This window comes from Pelecanus crispus, chromosome 1 (assembly GCF_030463565.1).
Source record: "Pelecanus crispus isolate bPelCri1 chromosome 1, bPelCri1.pri, whole genome shotgun sequence".
NCBI lineage: Eukaryota > Metazoa > Chordata > Aves > Pelecaniformes > Pelecanidae > Pelecanus > Pelecanus crispus.
In genome coordinates, this window is record NC_134643.1 from 12,023,472 (window position 1) to 12,041,022 (window position 17,551).

General features: G+C 37.6%; 1 protein-coding gene across 1 annotated transcript in view; it reads left to right on the top strand.

The window, feature by feature from the left end:
- Positions 1-17,551, top strand: part of HGF (hepatocyte growth factor) — a 58,523-nt gene that overhangs the window by 20,366 nt on the left and 20,606 nt on the right. Inside the window, exons 5-7 of the mRNA XM_075727705.1 lie at positions 3,191-3,333; positions 5,032-5,152; positions 9,957-10,075. Of these exons, the coding sequence (XP_075583820.1) occupies positions 3,191-3,333; positions 5,032-5,152; positions 9,957-10,075 (383 nt within the window). The remainder of the gene's footprint in view (positions 1-3,190; positions 3,334-5,031; positions 5,153-9,956; positions 10,076-17,551) is intronic.

Sequence of the window (17,551 nt, forward strand, 5' to 3'; positions counted from 1 at the left end):
TTCATCTTTTAGAAATGAAAGAATTCTCAATAATTGCAGCCTAAGCAAGAATGAGCATTTATTCTATATAATATGCATATGACTTTTTATAATTGAAGAAAGAAAAGTGTCTGGATAGTATATATTATCACTAAATTGCAGTTTAATATACAGCATACACAGCTTTATCTAATACATTTGGACAGCCACTCTTCTATGATGTATTTTATGAGAATGACTTTTCTCCTGCCTTGTGCAATAAGTTTAATTTTTAAAAGGTCACTGGATAAATGAGGTGGCTGCATGCTAATTTTGTTTTTCAACATCAGAAATTATGATTTCATCATCACAGACATGAGGGAGATGGGAAGAAGCAGACAGTAGTGTGCATTTGGAACTTATTAGTATGAAGGGCTTAGATTTTTAGGTCAGTTTTTCTCAACATCTGATTATCACAAAGTGCCATTGGAAAATAAATCCCTTTTTCATATTCAAAGGAGAAATGCATTTTACTGATTTTTCATTATCTTTCTAGAAAAATTAAAATAACTTCAGACTTTCAACTTGTGCTTGGATTTAACAAATTCTCTTACTGGCTTCAGTTTTTGGCTTTCTTCATTTTTTCCTTACATAATACAGTTGAACTAAATCAGCACACAGTTTTAGGAGTGGCTCTATCTTCCATTTCTGGGTGGGTCTTTACTGTATCTCATCTTTTCCTCCCTCAAGAATGTTGGTTCAGTACCTGTTGAAGCTATGTGTATATCTGACCCACCTTGAGTTTCTAATGCTACTAATTTAAACTTTTTTTTAATGTTCTGACAGCATATCTGATGTAATTTGAAATACCTTTTCCCTATATTTTCTGATGTACATAATTTCTGAGCAGAAAGATTTTCCAGCAGGAAAATGAAATAAAATTTTCTAATATGCATTGACATACTACATTAACACATACACAGGTTGCAACATCCCACCCAAAAAGTTTGCCCTGGGCTGTCTTTAGCTAAAAAAAATTGAGAGATTTATATTACAAGACTACAGAGGAAAACCAGAAGCAACAATTTTATAGGCAGCAGTAATGACATAAAAATTATTCTCTTCAAGCACCAAAAATAAGAAAAGTACTTTTAAATAATGCTTCCACATTGCCTTGACTAGGACCTCAATGTAATTAACAGAGGTATTTTCCACTTCAGTTAGTTCAGAGATTTCATTAATAGGAATAAAACATGATTAAAATGTCACATGTCAGAATTTTCTTTTTGTTTCTCTCTCTCTCTTTTTGAATTTTTAATTTATTCGTTTGTAGCATAGAATTTGCCAAGGACAGCAGGAACTATACATTCCTCTTCTGCTTTTGTATATAAATTAAATCAGTTTCTGTGTATAAAGACTCTCCCAAGTGCTTCATGTAGTTTTCTAAGCTGCGTCTACAGTCTTCTAAAAGAAGTTAGATGAAATTTTATTCCTCTTTTTTTCATCTAGAATATAGATACATTTGAATTCCCTTGGTGATTAAAAAAACCCACACCAAAACAAAACAAACAAAAAACCCAACCAACTCCCCACCCCCACCCCCCCCCCAACACCCAAATAAAGTATTGGACATTTTCAAAATAAAAGGTGCACTTTACTTGTAATATTTCCACCAGAATTTAAATATACTGAAGAAAGAAACCTGGAGAATATCTTAGAAAGCTCAAAAATGTAATCAATTTGTTAAGTTGAATTACAAGTTTTGTGTGATCCCCTATGTATTTTGCCCAACTTTTCAATTAACAACAACAAAAAAATCTTCATGGAATTGGGCATAACTCTGAATTTAACATGTTTTTATTAAGGAGGAAATTTAGCTGCTGTTTAAGCATCACTGCAATGAAACAGGCGGTGAAGTGTCACTTGGTTTGTCTGCAATGCGCAGTCTGATGTTGTCATGAGCTCATGCAGTGGCATTGAACAGAACCAGCTCTGGGGTTGGGCTCCTTACTATGGGGTTACTGATTCCCTAGTTTGTGGGTAAAAATAACTAGTATTACTTTTAAGTATAAATATATATATATATGTGCCTACATATATATATATCTATATGTCAGTATGTATGTGGGGGTTTCTCTAGAGGTAAGCACATAATTTTACAGACAGCTAAGAACACAAAACTTTGACCCTGGAGAGTTTATATTTGATGGACGGAGCATAAGCAGCAAAATCTCACACTGAAAATGTGTGTTAAGCAAAAAATATAGTATTAGCTCACATTTCTATTAAATCACTAAAGAAAAACAAAGTGCTTAGCATTGGCCTGAGAACTCTTGGTCTAAGGGAACAATCTTAAGGGATATCGTTATTTAATAGCCCCTTACGGCAAAAGCACAAAATATAATGAAAGGGAGAGCACAGTTTAAGTCAGCTAGGTCACTGTTAAACGACCTAATTTGTATGATAGCAATGATGAGTGGGTCTGTAAGTAGCAGACCCTAAGGTGACAACAGTGGGGCTTGTGGCAGAACATGAAGCAAGAGAGCTAAAGTGGGATCTGGGGAAATTTCTAATGCTGAAATGCAAAGCAGTCCATGGTTTTGGGCAGTGAAAGCCTCTCAGCACGGCGTGTCACACTGCTTGGTCACTCTCACATGCTCCTGATGCTCAGTTCTAGCTGCTGCCTCACCGGGGATGGGAAGAAGTTTCTCTACTTGTGGGCTTTATGTAGTAGGTGCACATGAAGCCCAGCTGGGCCTGCTATATGTGCACGACATGCATAAGAACGGCAGGTCTGACACAGCTATGGAACCAGTGAATTTTTCCCCTATGCACCCAATATATCTTCCCCCCTTGTCCAAGGGTCTTCCACCATTGTGTGAGTGGTTACGAGCTCGTGAAGGAGAGTGCAGTGAGGGCTGGCAGGGAGTGTGCTGCTGCCTCTGGCTCTGCAGTAGATAGTTGTCTCTGGACGCCCAAGGGATGGGCGTAATACTTGCTAGAGCAAGCAACGGGCTAGACAAATTGTCCCAGATTTAGGCCATTGATTGAATAATCCTGACTGAAGATGTGTATTTGTGTATGGACAGATATTTGGGTGTGTGCATTTGTGTAGGCAGGGTGGAGGGAGAAGGAAGCAGATATGTGATTCTTTCTAACTGTTTGTAAAAAACATGATTAACACCAAATTTTGCATGCTCTTATACTGTAATGATTGTCATTTTAAAACTAGCTTTTTACCTTCGAGCTATCGGGGTAAAGACCTGCGGGAAAACTACTGTCGAAACCCCCGAGGGGAAGAGGGAGGGCCATGGTGTTTCACCACCAGTCCGGAGACGCGCCATGAAGTCTGCGACATCCCCCTCTGTTCACAAGGTAAGCCGGCATGGCTCATGCAGAAAGTTGCCTTTTCTCTGCTGACAGCAGGTACACACAATGAAACAATACTTCCAGTGACACTTGCTCGTGGACTTTGGAGAAAGAATAGGTGATTTCTCAGAGGGAATAACTCATGTAGCAAGAAAAGCAGTTATAAGAGAAAGAGATCTTGTTATGTTCCACTGCTCTGAAGACTTGAACAAGCTTTCAGGCTCAGCAGGTTTTGTTCAGGTGGCAGATGAGCTGGAACAATGCGGTTGTGCTGATGGCACAAATGTGACTCTTTTTTCACTTGTCTAGCCCATAGTGAATCCATTAACAATTTCAGTATTACTATGTAATAAAATCATCTAGTGCCATTCCATGGTAAAATCAACTTTTCTTCTTCTTCTTATTGAAAATATAGATATTGAACTACAGGATGAAAGCTCACTCTAAGTGTGCATTTTGTTTTTCAAATAAATACTGTAAATAAGTAAAACTTTTTATAAATCCAATCATATTCGACTTTCAAGTCACAGAATTCGAAAGGCACTTCATGTGCACCATTGCCTTTGTTGACTTTTAAGTTCTGTTAATGTCCAAACTAAACTCTTATATCTTGTTAATCAGCCAATTTATTTCCAGTCAATCAACCAATTTAAATTCTCAGGATAGGACGCCTTTAATTTTCCTGCTAATGTGTCATGTGCAATAGATATGCAGTGGTGGGGGGAGAAAGGGAGAGAGAGGGAGGGAGGAAGAGAGGGAGGAAGAGAATGATTTACAAGGAGCCTGAAAATCTATTAAAAGCTAAATATCAATTTAAGTGAACTTCAAATGGGATAAGACCTGGAGCTCACTGCAGGATGAAGACTTTGGTAGTGGATGTTTTGACTGAAAAGTGAGATCTGTAATTGCATAAATTAATATTTACGAAGAGATCCTCCGTTACAATTACTCTAATTAGGAGGCACTTGAGAAATGCATCTATAGTTAATTATGGTGAATTTATTTTATATTCTAAGACTTCTTATTCTGAATTATGAAGCATATTTTGTTCAACAGTGATTTCAAGTCCCTTTGGTAGCTTTTGCCCACTCTCCTTCCACCCCCCACTTTCCCAAACCAGGGCTGAAAATGTATCATAGTTTAAGCTGCCACGAAGAATTAGTATCGAAAAGAAACAGTATCATATGTAGCTGAAAGTGCTGGGAATTTAAAGAGACAGACTGTAGTGCATTGAAATTGTGATTCAGCCATTATTCTGTACTTAAACTTGTGCTGTAATTATGCTAGAAATTAGAGTGATTTAGAATAATGAATGTTACTCAATTAGAAATTATCACCTCTAAAAAATACTCCTTCCTTAGATACGTCTCTCTCTCTGATACTAGCTATAAGTAAGGTTAAAAATCCGCTAGGAACATGAATGTCTCTAGCAGCTCACACCTACCTGCCTTCAAACCATAAGTGTCCATAAAGTGATATCAAATTTAAGCATCTGGATTAGATCTAAGAAAGAGATGCAATTCTACTCCAAAGGACATCTCCCATACCAACCTAACTAAAAGATATCACTTTTTTTTAATACATCTTTAGGTTGGTTTCAGTTTATAACAGCAGGGATACAATATAATTCCTTTTTCTTTTTTTTTTTTTTCCTGCTACAAGTCATCAGCATAATAAATGACTAGTACCTATTTTTTTTCCTAGTTGAATGCATGACATGCAATGGAGAGAGCTACAGAGGGCCAATGGATCACACGGAGTCAGGCAAGGAGTGTCAGCGCTGGGATCTTCAGAGACCACACAAGCACAAATTTCGTCCAGAGAGGTAACCTCTCCTCTCCCCCAGACAAATCCATGTGGTTATAATTTGAAAATTACACCCATTCTGGCAACAGTTGGGCAAAATCAGCATTAGCTGAACAGAAATTTATGGAGTTCACCAGTTTTAGCTGCTTGGGCTTCTGGCCTGTGGTGTGTGCAGGCTGGCTACTGTCACGATGGAGATGCAGGACAGGGAATAGAGGCTGTTTTGTGCAGTTGTGGCTACCTCCCATGGCTGTGTAGCGCAGTGATGTACATGCGTTGCATTAATTGATCAAAATTTCCTCCCCAGCTTCACTGACAGTAAAAAATTAACCTCTGAATCTTTCTGTATACATTGTTATGCAGCTTCAGTCAGCTTAAAATGCCTTAAAGTGATCACAAAGTAAATAATTATTAAAAGTCATAAATTTTTGTTAGAGTACTTAATACAATTAGTGAATGTAAACTTGCAACATTGTCAAGTAAGAATATGCTCCTTTTTTGAAATATTGACCAGCTTTAAAGCTGTAGATGGTCTTCTGTTGTAATCAGGTTTAAGTATGCAATTTTTTTGACCAAAATATTTGCCCACTACATGTGTTTTTTTCAGCCTGGGAAAGGAGTTCATCGTTCTGTTCAACATTTTATACACATGGATCTATATTTTAGCCTTTTTTTTTTTTTTTTTTTTAATTTAGGCATAGATACATAATGCCAAAAGATGAGTCAGAAATAGCAAGACAAATTACATCCCTGTTAGGGTTTTTCCTAGAGGGTAAAATTCACCCGACCGCAAAGGGTCATCTATAATACACCCTTTTGAAGGATTTTGTGTGGGGGTTTAGGCCACACAGGAGGGCCTTTGTGGTTCTCTTAAACTCATTTTAGTTTTTCTCTGGATTTTGGATTAATTCCATTTATAAAGTGGATTGAATAAACTTAAACTGCCAGAGGAAGACTGCAAGAATCAAGAAACTCAGAATGATTTAGACCTTCCACTGGAAGTATCTTTATATATGTTGAAGTGTTCCACTAAATAAAGCATCATTTTTATACTTAGAAATAAGGGTACTGGTAGATGTTAGAAAGCCTGATTATGCAGCAAAACATTAAGGATCTGCAGTTTCGGAGTTTACACGATATAACCTCTTTTTCCTCTTGGCTCAGATGATCTGCTTCATGAATAATAGCAGGCTCTCCCATAGTTCTGCTACAATAAATATTTTGTATTAGCAGGCTGGGACTGAAAATAATCTGTTTCTGAGTCTTGCCATGCACTTGCTGTGCATTCTAGAATAAGTCATAGAAATAATTTTGTTCCTTGGGAGTGAAACATTTATAGAACTTCTGGGTACAAACAATAATAATTTTACTGTCAGAAGGAAATTTCTTCTTTCCGTTAATCTTGGATTGTTTGCAAAATCACTTTTCAGACTAACTGCAGTCTCACGAACAATTGCTTTCCTCCTTGAAAGTTTTCTTTCAGGAAATGTGTTCTTGAGAATTTTCTGACTGTAATAAAAATGCTTTTTTATCAAAAAGCCATCTATCCAGGTCAAACTGATCCGTATGTGCTTTCAGAAGAGTAACTGGGGTCCAGTACATTTCTAATATACTGATATAAATTAACTTCATGGAATGTTCACTAAAGGTAGCAACAATTATACTTAGATTATACTAGCTTTTAGCAATGTGTGGGCTTTAGATTATTTGGGTTTTTTTTAATAGTTAATTAAGTTCAAAATAAGAGAGGAGGTGTGGAACAAATGATCCATTAAATGCAGCAATCTCTAGAGAGGTTTATACTATATCATCTAGGGGTAATGTGAATAACCTGGAAACCAGGAAGGACTAGCTGGACAGATTTAGACTTATATTCATTTATAGATTCATGAGTTGCAATGACAAAGAAAGACAGGTAAAACTAGTAATCTTTTCAAATGTTCCAGTCTATCTGCTGTTGGACAATGCTTTCAGCTCAAGGTGAATACATGTCACTTTTCCTTTTTGTCACCTCGATGAATTGTTCTGCATTTATTCCCTTCAGAGGTCAGTTACTGAAGAGAATTGATAACACCTGTTTACTTAGATGTGACTTAGGCTAAGGGTAGGAATTCCCCCAAACAGCTCCTGCACAACCCGTTTTTAACAGTTAGTGGATGCAGAATTGTATTCTGAAGCTCCAGTTCTCTCGTGTACTCCTTATCGGCAGGATTATGCCTCAGTATGGAAGGAAGACCACTGAGGATAGTGACTTGGATAGGTGTAGAGCAGCATGCAGAAGCAACAGTTTTCTCCATTTCTGCTCATATTTTCTGCTGAAAATCAAATATGCTGTGAAAATAGGTACTTATTGCATGGAAGAAAGTAGGGTTGAAGTGTAGTATAAAAGTTGAATAACTGCAGGTATCCTTTTATTAAAATACTCTTGTTTATATCTCCTGTATGAAAATTTACTTTACACAAAATCAAGTTTCCAGTCCTGCATGTCTTCTAAAACAAAAAGAAGGGGAAAAAAAATATTGGTGAAAAGTTTTAGACACTAAGTTTCAGTTTAGTTCCAGCAGAGCTAGAGATCAGCATCTGTCTCTTTAAAGAGAATAAATGTTATCTCTTCGTCTAACACTCTTCTTCACCGCCCCAGAAACTGAGAAAAAGTCTTGATTTTGACACCAGGTGTGTATCTTAATGTTTCATTTTAGTTTCACCAGTGAAGTACAGCTACTGCAGTTTCAAGGGGGAAAAAAAAAAAAAAAAAGAAATATGTAGGGTTCTGAAAGATCTTGGAAACCTCAGGCTGTTTGTTGGGTCTAAGCAAGAGGTCTGTGCCCAAGTGTTCTGGGGAAGGAGGACTGTGCAGAGCAAAGGGACAAGCTCTTAGTAAATCCTCCACAGTCTCACTGTTGAATTGTGTGGAACATTTTGAAACCCTGTTGTTTATCTTACCCCCAATATTTGTGTCTTAAAGGTTAGTTGGCCTTTTCTATAGGAACTGAGGAACAGTTTGCTGGATATGAAGGCAGGCAGAAGCATACCTGAATACTGTGGGAAGAACCAGTGACTGGGAAGGCTGTTGCTCTAGAAAAGAGCACATAGATATAGTAGATGGAAAGATACAGTTCACAGATACTACTCCATCCAACAAAGACAGCCAAAGCTTGATCCTGGAAGAACTGTTACATCTCGACCTAAGTTTTAGTTAGTAAACAACGTATTTTTTATATACTGTGGGAACACATCATATAATATTAGGTAGAACAGAGCATTCAGTGTTATGAAAGACACCTTCTAGAGAGTGCATGCCCAGCTGTGTTGAATGATCCTTAGGAGCTATGACGGCAGATACCTTGCCATTCCTGGATTCATCTTGGTCCCTGGGTAGTGCCATAGACTCTCCATTACTACATGACATGAAGCATGCGCTGCCAACATCAAAGCTCATCACTGCACCTACTGGGTGGCCAAAGCCATCTCATTTTCTACCATATTATTAACCCATTAACTGTTTTCTTGTGAAATCCCTGAATAGAATTTTTCCTTTACAGTTTATCTTCTATCTAGCAGAAAACAGGGTACTGCTGCTAGATCTGAAACTACCACATTCTTGACTGCCCTTGAATTCTCAGTTTTATGAAGTTTCTCCTTGGTGGTTTTAATGTTTTGTTTCTCTGTTTTGGGTTTTTTGGGGGGGGTTGATCTTTTTTTTTTTTTTTTTTTTTTTTGGGCGGGGGGGGGAGGGGTAATTATACTTAAGTCCTGCCTCTGTCCCTTGTATAGATGAAGGAACCTGTTTTTTTCCCAAGAAATGGGAGATCAAGCTGCAAATGCATGAGTCAAAATTAAGATGATTGTTTGACAGAAAAAGCATCCTAGCAAAAACACAGTCTTGTAAATCATCTTTTCCTCTGCTTGTGCAAAACACATCTGCTTGCAGTTGTAAATGGGTTCGGGTTCCCAGGTAGTTAACTTTATTGTTCTCTGACATACTTTTCATGTTTCCCTCAGAGGAAAAATCTACTTTTTGTTTCTTTTGCAAACATGTTTCAATAAAATTGGAAAACCAGGACAATTTGTATTCACTGGAGAAAAAAGTATGCATTTATCTCCTTCTCTTTAAGCTTATAGATATCAGTATAGCACATTTACACAAAAAGAACCTCCTTATCTCGAAAATCTGCCTGATCCTTCAATTATGGCGGTAGGAACATGGAAACAATTAAATAGCACAATAGTTTCAAATCTTAATGAGATAAAGTGAGACGGAAGTTAATTCCATATTTTTTTCTTTTTTCCCCAATGCTTGAAATGAGGGCATGACCTAGAATGAGCTCTATTACAAAAATGGAGTTATCACTAGTAACATAGCTATTCAAAATAGCTTCCAGTTTGAACCCAGGGCTATTGCACTGAAGAACCTGTTTTCTTAATGAGCCCGGCATGCCAGGCAGTGTTTATATAATCCACGCTTAATTGGGCTGTTTTAAAAAAATGAGTGGCTTTAGAGTCTGGCCATCAGTTGACAGACAGAAGAGCAAGAGTTTAGCAATTAGCAGAGTTACCCCATCCGGTATCCTGTGCATTAGCACAGCAGGGAATCCCCTCAGTGGAGGTCTGATTTTGCTGCATATTTGGAAAAAGATTTTATTTTATTAATGTTCTAGTAGTGTTAAAAGAGTATCTGCATTCGTCTCACAGGATCAGACCCAAGGTTAGTGGTAACTCGTTCTTGTTTACCTCTGCTGAAGACTGTCCTTTAAGTACCTTGTACAAGCCTTGCAGTGTTGCCAGGAAGGGTTCCCTGACACGTTTCTCATTGTGGTTTGCAGATATCCTGACAAGGGCTTTGATGATAATTACTGCCGCAATCCTGATGGCAAGCTGAGACCATGGTGCTACACTCTTGACCCTAACACCCCTTGGGAGTTCTGTGCAATTAAAACGTGTGGTGAGTTCAAGCAAAATTTATTACTTCCTTTTCCCTTCCAAAATCTGGACACAGATACTTTAAGCAATATAGGACCACAGCTAGTTCCTTCATTGCACTTCACTGACTTTTAAAACAGCTTTCAAAGAGGATGTCCTATAAAGACATTATATTTAATCTGGACAGGAAATAAAAAAGTTGTGTGTTATTGAGCACTGGAATATGTATACATGTTATGCACAGGAAATTGCATTAAAAAGTAGGAAAACCAAGAACTAAAAAACTGAGACAACATCATCATGAAGATCTCATGTACAGTATTAGTTTGGCCATGCTGGGCATCTGCATTACAGTTTGGGAGTAGGTGCATGCACAACTTCCCTCCTCAGTGCTCTCTCTGTCAACAACTGTTCATTGCTTTGTTTCCCTCTTGCACATTGTGCAGTTCTAGGCCTCAGTTCCTGCACACGATTCAGCATTCTGCTGAAGACAGAATTAGTAATTTCCTCATGGGTTTCTCTGTGATATTCAGCACTCCATTATCAAAGGCCTCCACAGGCAATTAATTTCATCTGTTGATGACAAGACGGTGGCTTTTGTTATCCTCACTTTACAGATAGGGAATTGAATCAAAGTAACATTAAGGTATACAAATATTGGATGCCTACTTTGAGATGCTTTAGTTCAGAATTTTTAGAACATTCTGTGGCATGTTCTGTCTTCAACATCCAGATCCTCCTAACTTTGGTGGTAGCTCTGACATCTCTGTTCTACTCATAATTAGATGTCTTAAATGAGCAGTACAGTGACAACAAGGAAGGTGAAAATATTGGACCTCCCTTGAAAACTTGGGTAAAGCAGTTTTTCTAGACTTTCATGGTAATGCTGGGGCTTAGGCAGATGGCAGAAATAAGTTTTGTTGGGACATGCTTTAGTCAGGAAACTGAGATTTACACCCCTGAAATTCCTTGTCTCATTCACAGCTTGTCAGATCTACAGGTGATAGCCATAGAATCATAGAATCATAGAGTTGTTTAGGTTGGAAAAGACCTTTAAGATCATCCAGTCCAACCATTAACCTAACACTACCAAGTCCACCACTAAACCAGTTAAGGGTGAGTAGCAACCCCACGCCTCCTGGTTTGGTGGCTGGATCATTTATAATGAAAGTAAAAACTAGGAATCATTAAGATTGGAAAGGACCTCTAAGATCATCATTCCAATCATCAACTCAACACCACCATGCCCACTAAACCATGTCCCGAAGTGCCACGTCTACCCGTTTTTTGAACACTTCCAGGGATGGTGACTCCACCACCTCTCTTATCTCCCATATTTCTCATTGCCAGGTTTGACATTCAATTTTTTGCCCTTAGTGAACTGACAGCATGTGAACAACATTCAATCAATGTACAAACATGATATTAAAGGTAGTCTCATAATACCCAGGCAGATTTTTTTATTCTCTTTACTCAAAATACTTTGTTTATAACATCTTGGAAATAAAGGAAATTTCTGAAAACAAGGCATGACTTTAACTGAATCCATACTGTAGAAGCCTGTCAGCTTCATGTGCCCCAGCCCTGTGGTAGAACATCCAGGAATACAGGCAGAAAAGGGAAAACAGTATTTTTGGATTTTCCTTGAGGTAGAGGCAAAGGGAAGCCTCTAAATCTGCTCATTGAAACTCAGTGTCATGTTAGCTCATGAGAAAGTCAGTTTCTATTAGATCTGCAGTTTTGGAAACTACAATTTTGTTTGTTGTCCTGCTTCAATTCTGACCAAAATTAAGTGTTAAAAAAACCCCCTTGAAACCAGACACTCTGGTTTTCATCTAGCTTTAAGTGTCACTTCAGTAGGCTTATGTCATTGTAAAATTAATTTGGTTCTCTTGGGAAGAGGGTAGAAGAAGAGAATAGATTCTATTAAAAAACCCAATAAAGCTCACCTGGAGCTGGATTTACATGAGAATTCAGAAAAAGGGCAGGGGGAGGGGAGAAGAAAAATAATAATAAACATAAAAAGAGTGATTTTTAATGACTGTAATTTTCAGGGTTCTCTGTATTTTCTTGTTGTTTGTCATATAAACCAACATAAACCATTACCGGAGTGTCTAAAACCCAGACAAAATAGAGACAGTAGTGGATCTTACAAAAAGTCTGTTTCCATAATGTAATCCTGTGTTTTTGCTATGATATTAGCATATATGTAAATACTGGAAGGGGCAGAGAAGAGGGAATGGCTCTGGCAGGAACCTTTATGTGTGAGTAGCTTTGCCTAAAGGGCAAAGCATGGGATTCTCTGTCTTCACTTGGAATTCTTACCAAACCCAATTATGTCATGTATTCTTCTTCCACCACCAGTAGCTCAGAATTTTCTCTCCTTGCTTGTTCTTGGTTTAGGGCAGTGTAATGTCTTGGAGTGTCAGTCACTTCTTAGTCAATTGTTTGAAATCCAAAGGTTGAGTAAGAATACTCTTAATGTACTTCCTGATGCAGAGTAATTGAACTTATTCTGCGCTATCATATGTCATTGTAAATCCAGTATAAGGTGGTTAAAATTAGCAACATTTTTCCACTGTAAAAAAGTGAAGTTAATTTGCTAGTTTGGGCAATGGCTGCGATAAGGTTCTTCAGAGACAGAAGAAGCTTAACAGGACTACTGCTTGTTTTGTGTCAGGCACCCATTAAGTCACACCCATGTTGAAAGTCTTGCCTGTGAACTACAATATTAATTCATGTAATTATATCTACAGTTACTGATAATCTTTGATAATGGGGAAAGTTCAGTCTTTCTACAATGTGAACACAGTCTTGCTTAGCTCTATAACTGAATCATCTTTCCAATTTTTTAGTTAATTCATTAAATTAGGGGTTGTTCTTGTTTTGGATTTTTGGTTTGTGTTTTTTGGGTTTGGTTTGGTTTAGTTTTGTTTTTTTTTTTTAAACTAAACTGTGCTTCCTACAATTCTCTAATTATTAGATAATATATGAATCATATGTAGCATACTAGATCTGTTCTTTTCCCCTGGTAGAAGTGTTTTTATTATGAAAAAAAAAAAATATTCCTAAGTTACAGCTGACTGTTTCACAAATGCAACGTTTATAAACCTTTATCCTTTGGCATTTCCTGAACTAATGTGTCAGTGTTCTGAGGAGTCACATCTGGCTTTGTTGGTCACGTAAACTTACAGTCCATGCAACTTTCAGTATCTGCAGTCTGGCCTAAGCTTTATGAAATAGTTAGGTGAGAGATCTCCTGCAAACTACTGTAATGTCACCTTTGTCTACCCAAGTCACAGTTTGAGTCCTGAAAGAAAGGTAGTAAACAAAATGACATTTTAAAAAAAAAAAAAAAAACCAAAACCCAAACCACAAAGTAATGATTTTAGTGTTTTGATGAAAGCCTTTTGTCTCATTTCTAGGCAAAAGTTGACTGAATTAGGTAGAAATTCTTTCATGTTCAGTTAGAAAGTATATTAGGATCAGTGGAAATTTCACATGCAAAACTGTATTTTCACTGCAGAAAACTGTAGAACTTTGGAAATTACTGAAGCAATCTATATGAGGAAGAATACAAAAGTAGTGATCTTGAAAGTGCTTGATCCAGCAGATCTTTTCCAAGGATGTTTAGCACAGCATATGGCATTGCCCTCCACATCAGATGCGATGCTGCTCACCACTTTCCTTTAAAACCCAGAGAGGGAATTTATTGCTGATAGTACTATCATATCACCAGCTCGGTGACCAGAATACCAACACAAAATATGGAAGCCCTGTTTTCAGTCTTCTGTCTTTCTTGAGGCACATACAAAAATTTTTCCCACCTCCTAGCAGGGAGCCCAAAACACTAGGCCATTCTGGGTTTCAGCGGCTGCTCCATTTTCTGAAGCTGTTGTCTGTGTGCAATCTCAGTACACTAAAAAGAGAACATCATGAGTTATATGTCTTTATTGCTTCATGGTTTGGATTCTCACACAGGTTTTTAATTCCTATGCTGAGGACCATTTATATATTTTACAAGAAATACTAATTAGAAAAAATGCTTTGCAAATCCAAGTCCTTGGACTGTATACAAAAACGTAGGTGTCCTCTCCCTGGGGGGAGTGACCACAAGGTAGCATGCTGCTTGTGGCTTTTGCTACATGTCATGAGTGCTAGTATGCTCTGTAGCCAAAATGCTGACAACAGCTCATATACAAAATTTTCGGCAAAAAAGTCAGTGGAAGGAAGCATTCAGAAAATAAATATGTTTTTAAGACTGAAGAGACAGGAGGGCATTGTAACTTTATTTCCAAGCACAGAAGGCAGCATAAAACACTGTGGCTTACAGCCAGGGTTGTGAGAAAGAGATGACAGGAGCAATTAGGGATTAGAGATGGCTCAAGCTGCAAAAATTGGATCTGGATTAAGACTTCAGGGACCCCAGGATTGGTTTGAAGTTGCTCACATATGTGCCTGTGGTTTTGGCTTGAGACAATTCTTAGTTAGAAGAGAGGATAAAAGGACAACTATAACAGCAATAAAGAAGTGTAGGATGAAATGAAGAAATGGAAGCAGTGACAGCAAATATGAAAAAAGAAAATGACTGTTACTTTGGCATGGATGAAGACATGGACTACAGGGAAGACAGGAGTGGGGAGCTAATAGTGCTTTTTAAAAAAAGGATATCCACACTTCTGTGGATGAGCTATAGGGCTATAAGGGAGGTGCTGAAGCCCAGAAATGAAGGTATATGTCAGTCATTCAAGAGCTGTAGAGCTATATGGAATTATTATGGTAAGGACAGTGTTTGGTTGCTTCCTTCCTGATTTCCAACCAACCCAGCTGACTTTACCATGGATTTAGCCTTTGCTGTCAGTACTCATAGGCAATAGGCAGGGGTGACTGGAGCCCAAAAAACCCTGAGAGAATTCAGTAAGGGTCTGGGTTTGATGGGAAAGAGCAAGTAATGAAACAGGAAAATTGAGAATCTAAGTGTAAAATGAACCATTGCAGTGTGCCTACAACTTTTGGGAAGGCAAAGAATCACCAGTATTAGATTACTTATTCTTTAGAAGCAGCGATTTCAACTGTCCATTTGAATGTGAAATTCTGATTAAAAAGTTATTGGTTGAATCATAGTATGTAAACAAATAAAAGTGCCACTCAGTTTAAGCTTAATATTTATGTAAGAAAAAGATGTTTATAGAAAGGAAGCAGTGAAAAGAGACTGATGTTTAGTAGCTGATAAAGTGTTACTTTCCACCTTGCTTCACAGGGAGGCATAGCAGAGGTCCAGCATTCATTGTGTACGCAACAGCTTAATCTACATTTCCTCAAAAAGGATCCTTCTCAGATCTTTTTCATCATTTCTGTGATGGGTTTGAAAGTGAGATTTAAGAGCTCTGAACCTGCAGAGATCGGGGGTGGGGGTGGGGTGTTCAGTGGATTTAAACTAAAAAACTTTTGTATTTAAAGCCTTGTAGATATTGGAACAACCCAGAAAGATATCTTTATGCTCAAGGACAAATGAACTGTAGGTGTGCAGGTTTTAGGTGACAATGAGTTCTTCAGTACTGTGATTCTTGAACTTGGGTCTAATTTATTTCTTCATTTGCTCATACGTAAACCCAAAACACTAGAAATCAGTGGTGGATTTTTTTTTTTTCTTCCATGTTTCATGTACTGTACATTGAAGGAAACATGTGGAAAGAACTGCTACTATCATACTGCCCAGAACTGTAGATCATATTGCTTGAGTTAGGGATGCCTGGTGGCAGTGGAACTGAGCATAAGCAGCTTCTCCCCATAACATCACTCAGGTTTCTTACTGACATTTGCAGAATTGCATGGATCATGTTTAATGAGGACTTTGCTGCATTTAGAACACTTTCTTTACTGGGTTAGGCACCTCTTTTAAAATCTACTTTTTAATATCTTTTTTTAAAATCAGGGCACATTTTCCTTTTGTTGACTGACACACTAGGAAAGACATTGTAACTAAATAAGGAAAAGTAGGAATTTTCCTGATGAAGTAGTTTAGGACTCCACTTCTTTCCCAACTATGTCTTTTTCCAAAAATACATAGATACTATTACCGTGAAAGAACATGAACACTTCAGCAAAATCCCTACCTTCTTTTGAGTCAGTAGGAGTTTCACCACTGACCTAAAATTTGTGCAGGATTTTCTTCTGGGTTTTGGAGATTAAAGACAGAAATAGTATTCTAACTGGTTACTTCAGCTGTAGAATGACTCAAGGCCCCTGCTGATTCCCTCATGCTGGCATTACTGTGAGAACCAGAACTGAGAAGACTATCTGTGGCTTTACACATGAAGCTCTGGATAATGTTTCATCTCTTTACTTAAGCATCTATGAATGCATGAGCTGGCCATTTATTAATAAAGTTATGTATTTTGAAGTATCAAAATAAGAAGGGCTTTATGGAAAAAAGGAAACCTTTGCATTATTGCGCTTTGGTTGGGGTTTTCAGAGTGAACATGTGAAGGTGGAAATACTACTGACAGGAAATCCTCAAGTAGCTGTCTGAATTACATGGTTAATTTGAGTCATCCAGAATACCAAAAAAAAAAAAAAAAATTACAACACAGTTCAAAAGTAGCAAAATGCTGCTAGACAACTACCAAATTCTTCTGTTCATAATGAAGTTTCATATAGTAATAAGAAGTGACATTTAATTAAAAAATCATAATAGTAGTCTTTTATAAGATGATATTTTGTGTGCATCATCCTTTAACATTACCTTTTATCTCAGTTCAGAACTATAAAAGCTGAACTGGAATTAAAAAAAAAAAAAGGTACTTCTGAGATGAAATTAAAGTACCTGCCTGCATAGTGAGCATTGCTTATTGAATTTAAAATAATCATAATGTCTCTTTCATTGGAGCTAGCCTTTGGATTTGCTAGTTTTAATTTAAATTTTAGAGGAATTGCTAGGATAAGGATGGGAATTCAGCCTCACTGATTTGTAGCTTGATCTTGTTTCCACCTTGTAAGAGAACTGGTGAGTGTGGTCTCAGGACTCTTTCACCAGTGCTCTGCACATCTGATGTTTGTGGTTGGAGTTATTAAACTTTAACTATTTCAACTTTACAAGAGTAATTACCTTCAAGAACAAGACCAGTACTGAATGGGCGTGACTATTTCAGTTGTAGGCTTGGACAACCTGCACATTTCTTAAAGTTTGGCAACTGCTTTATAGTCTGCAGAGCACCTCTGTAATGCCTGGTGAGACAGGCACCGCTCCTCAAGCTTTTGCATGTCCCTGTGTGCATTCAGCCCACCTTTCATTAGCATGAACAGGGACACTGTTCACATCATGCATTTTTGCGGAAATCACCAGCTGAATGAAGGATTTCTTGAGCCTTTTTTGATAATTTTTGAGCTTTCTGTGAGACTCAAAAGCTGGAATAGGAGAGGTTGTTTCTGAGGGCACAAGCCCTCAAAATTTCACAATTAAATTTCAGAAATATTTTTGAGTCTCATTTTTCACGTT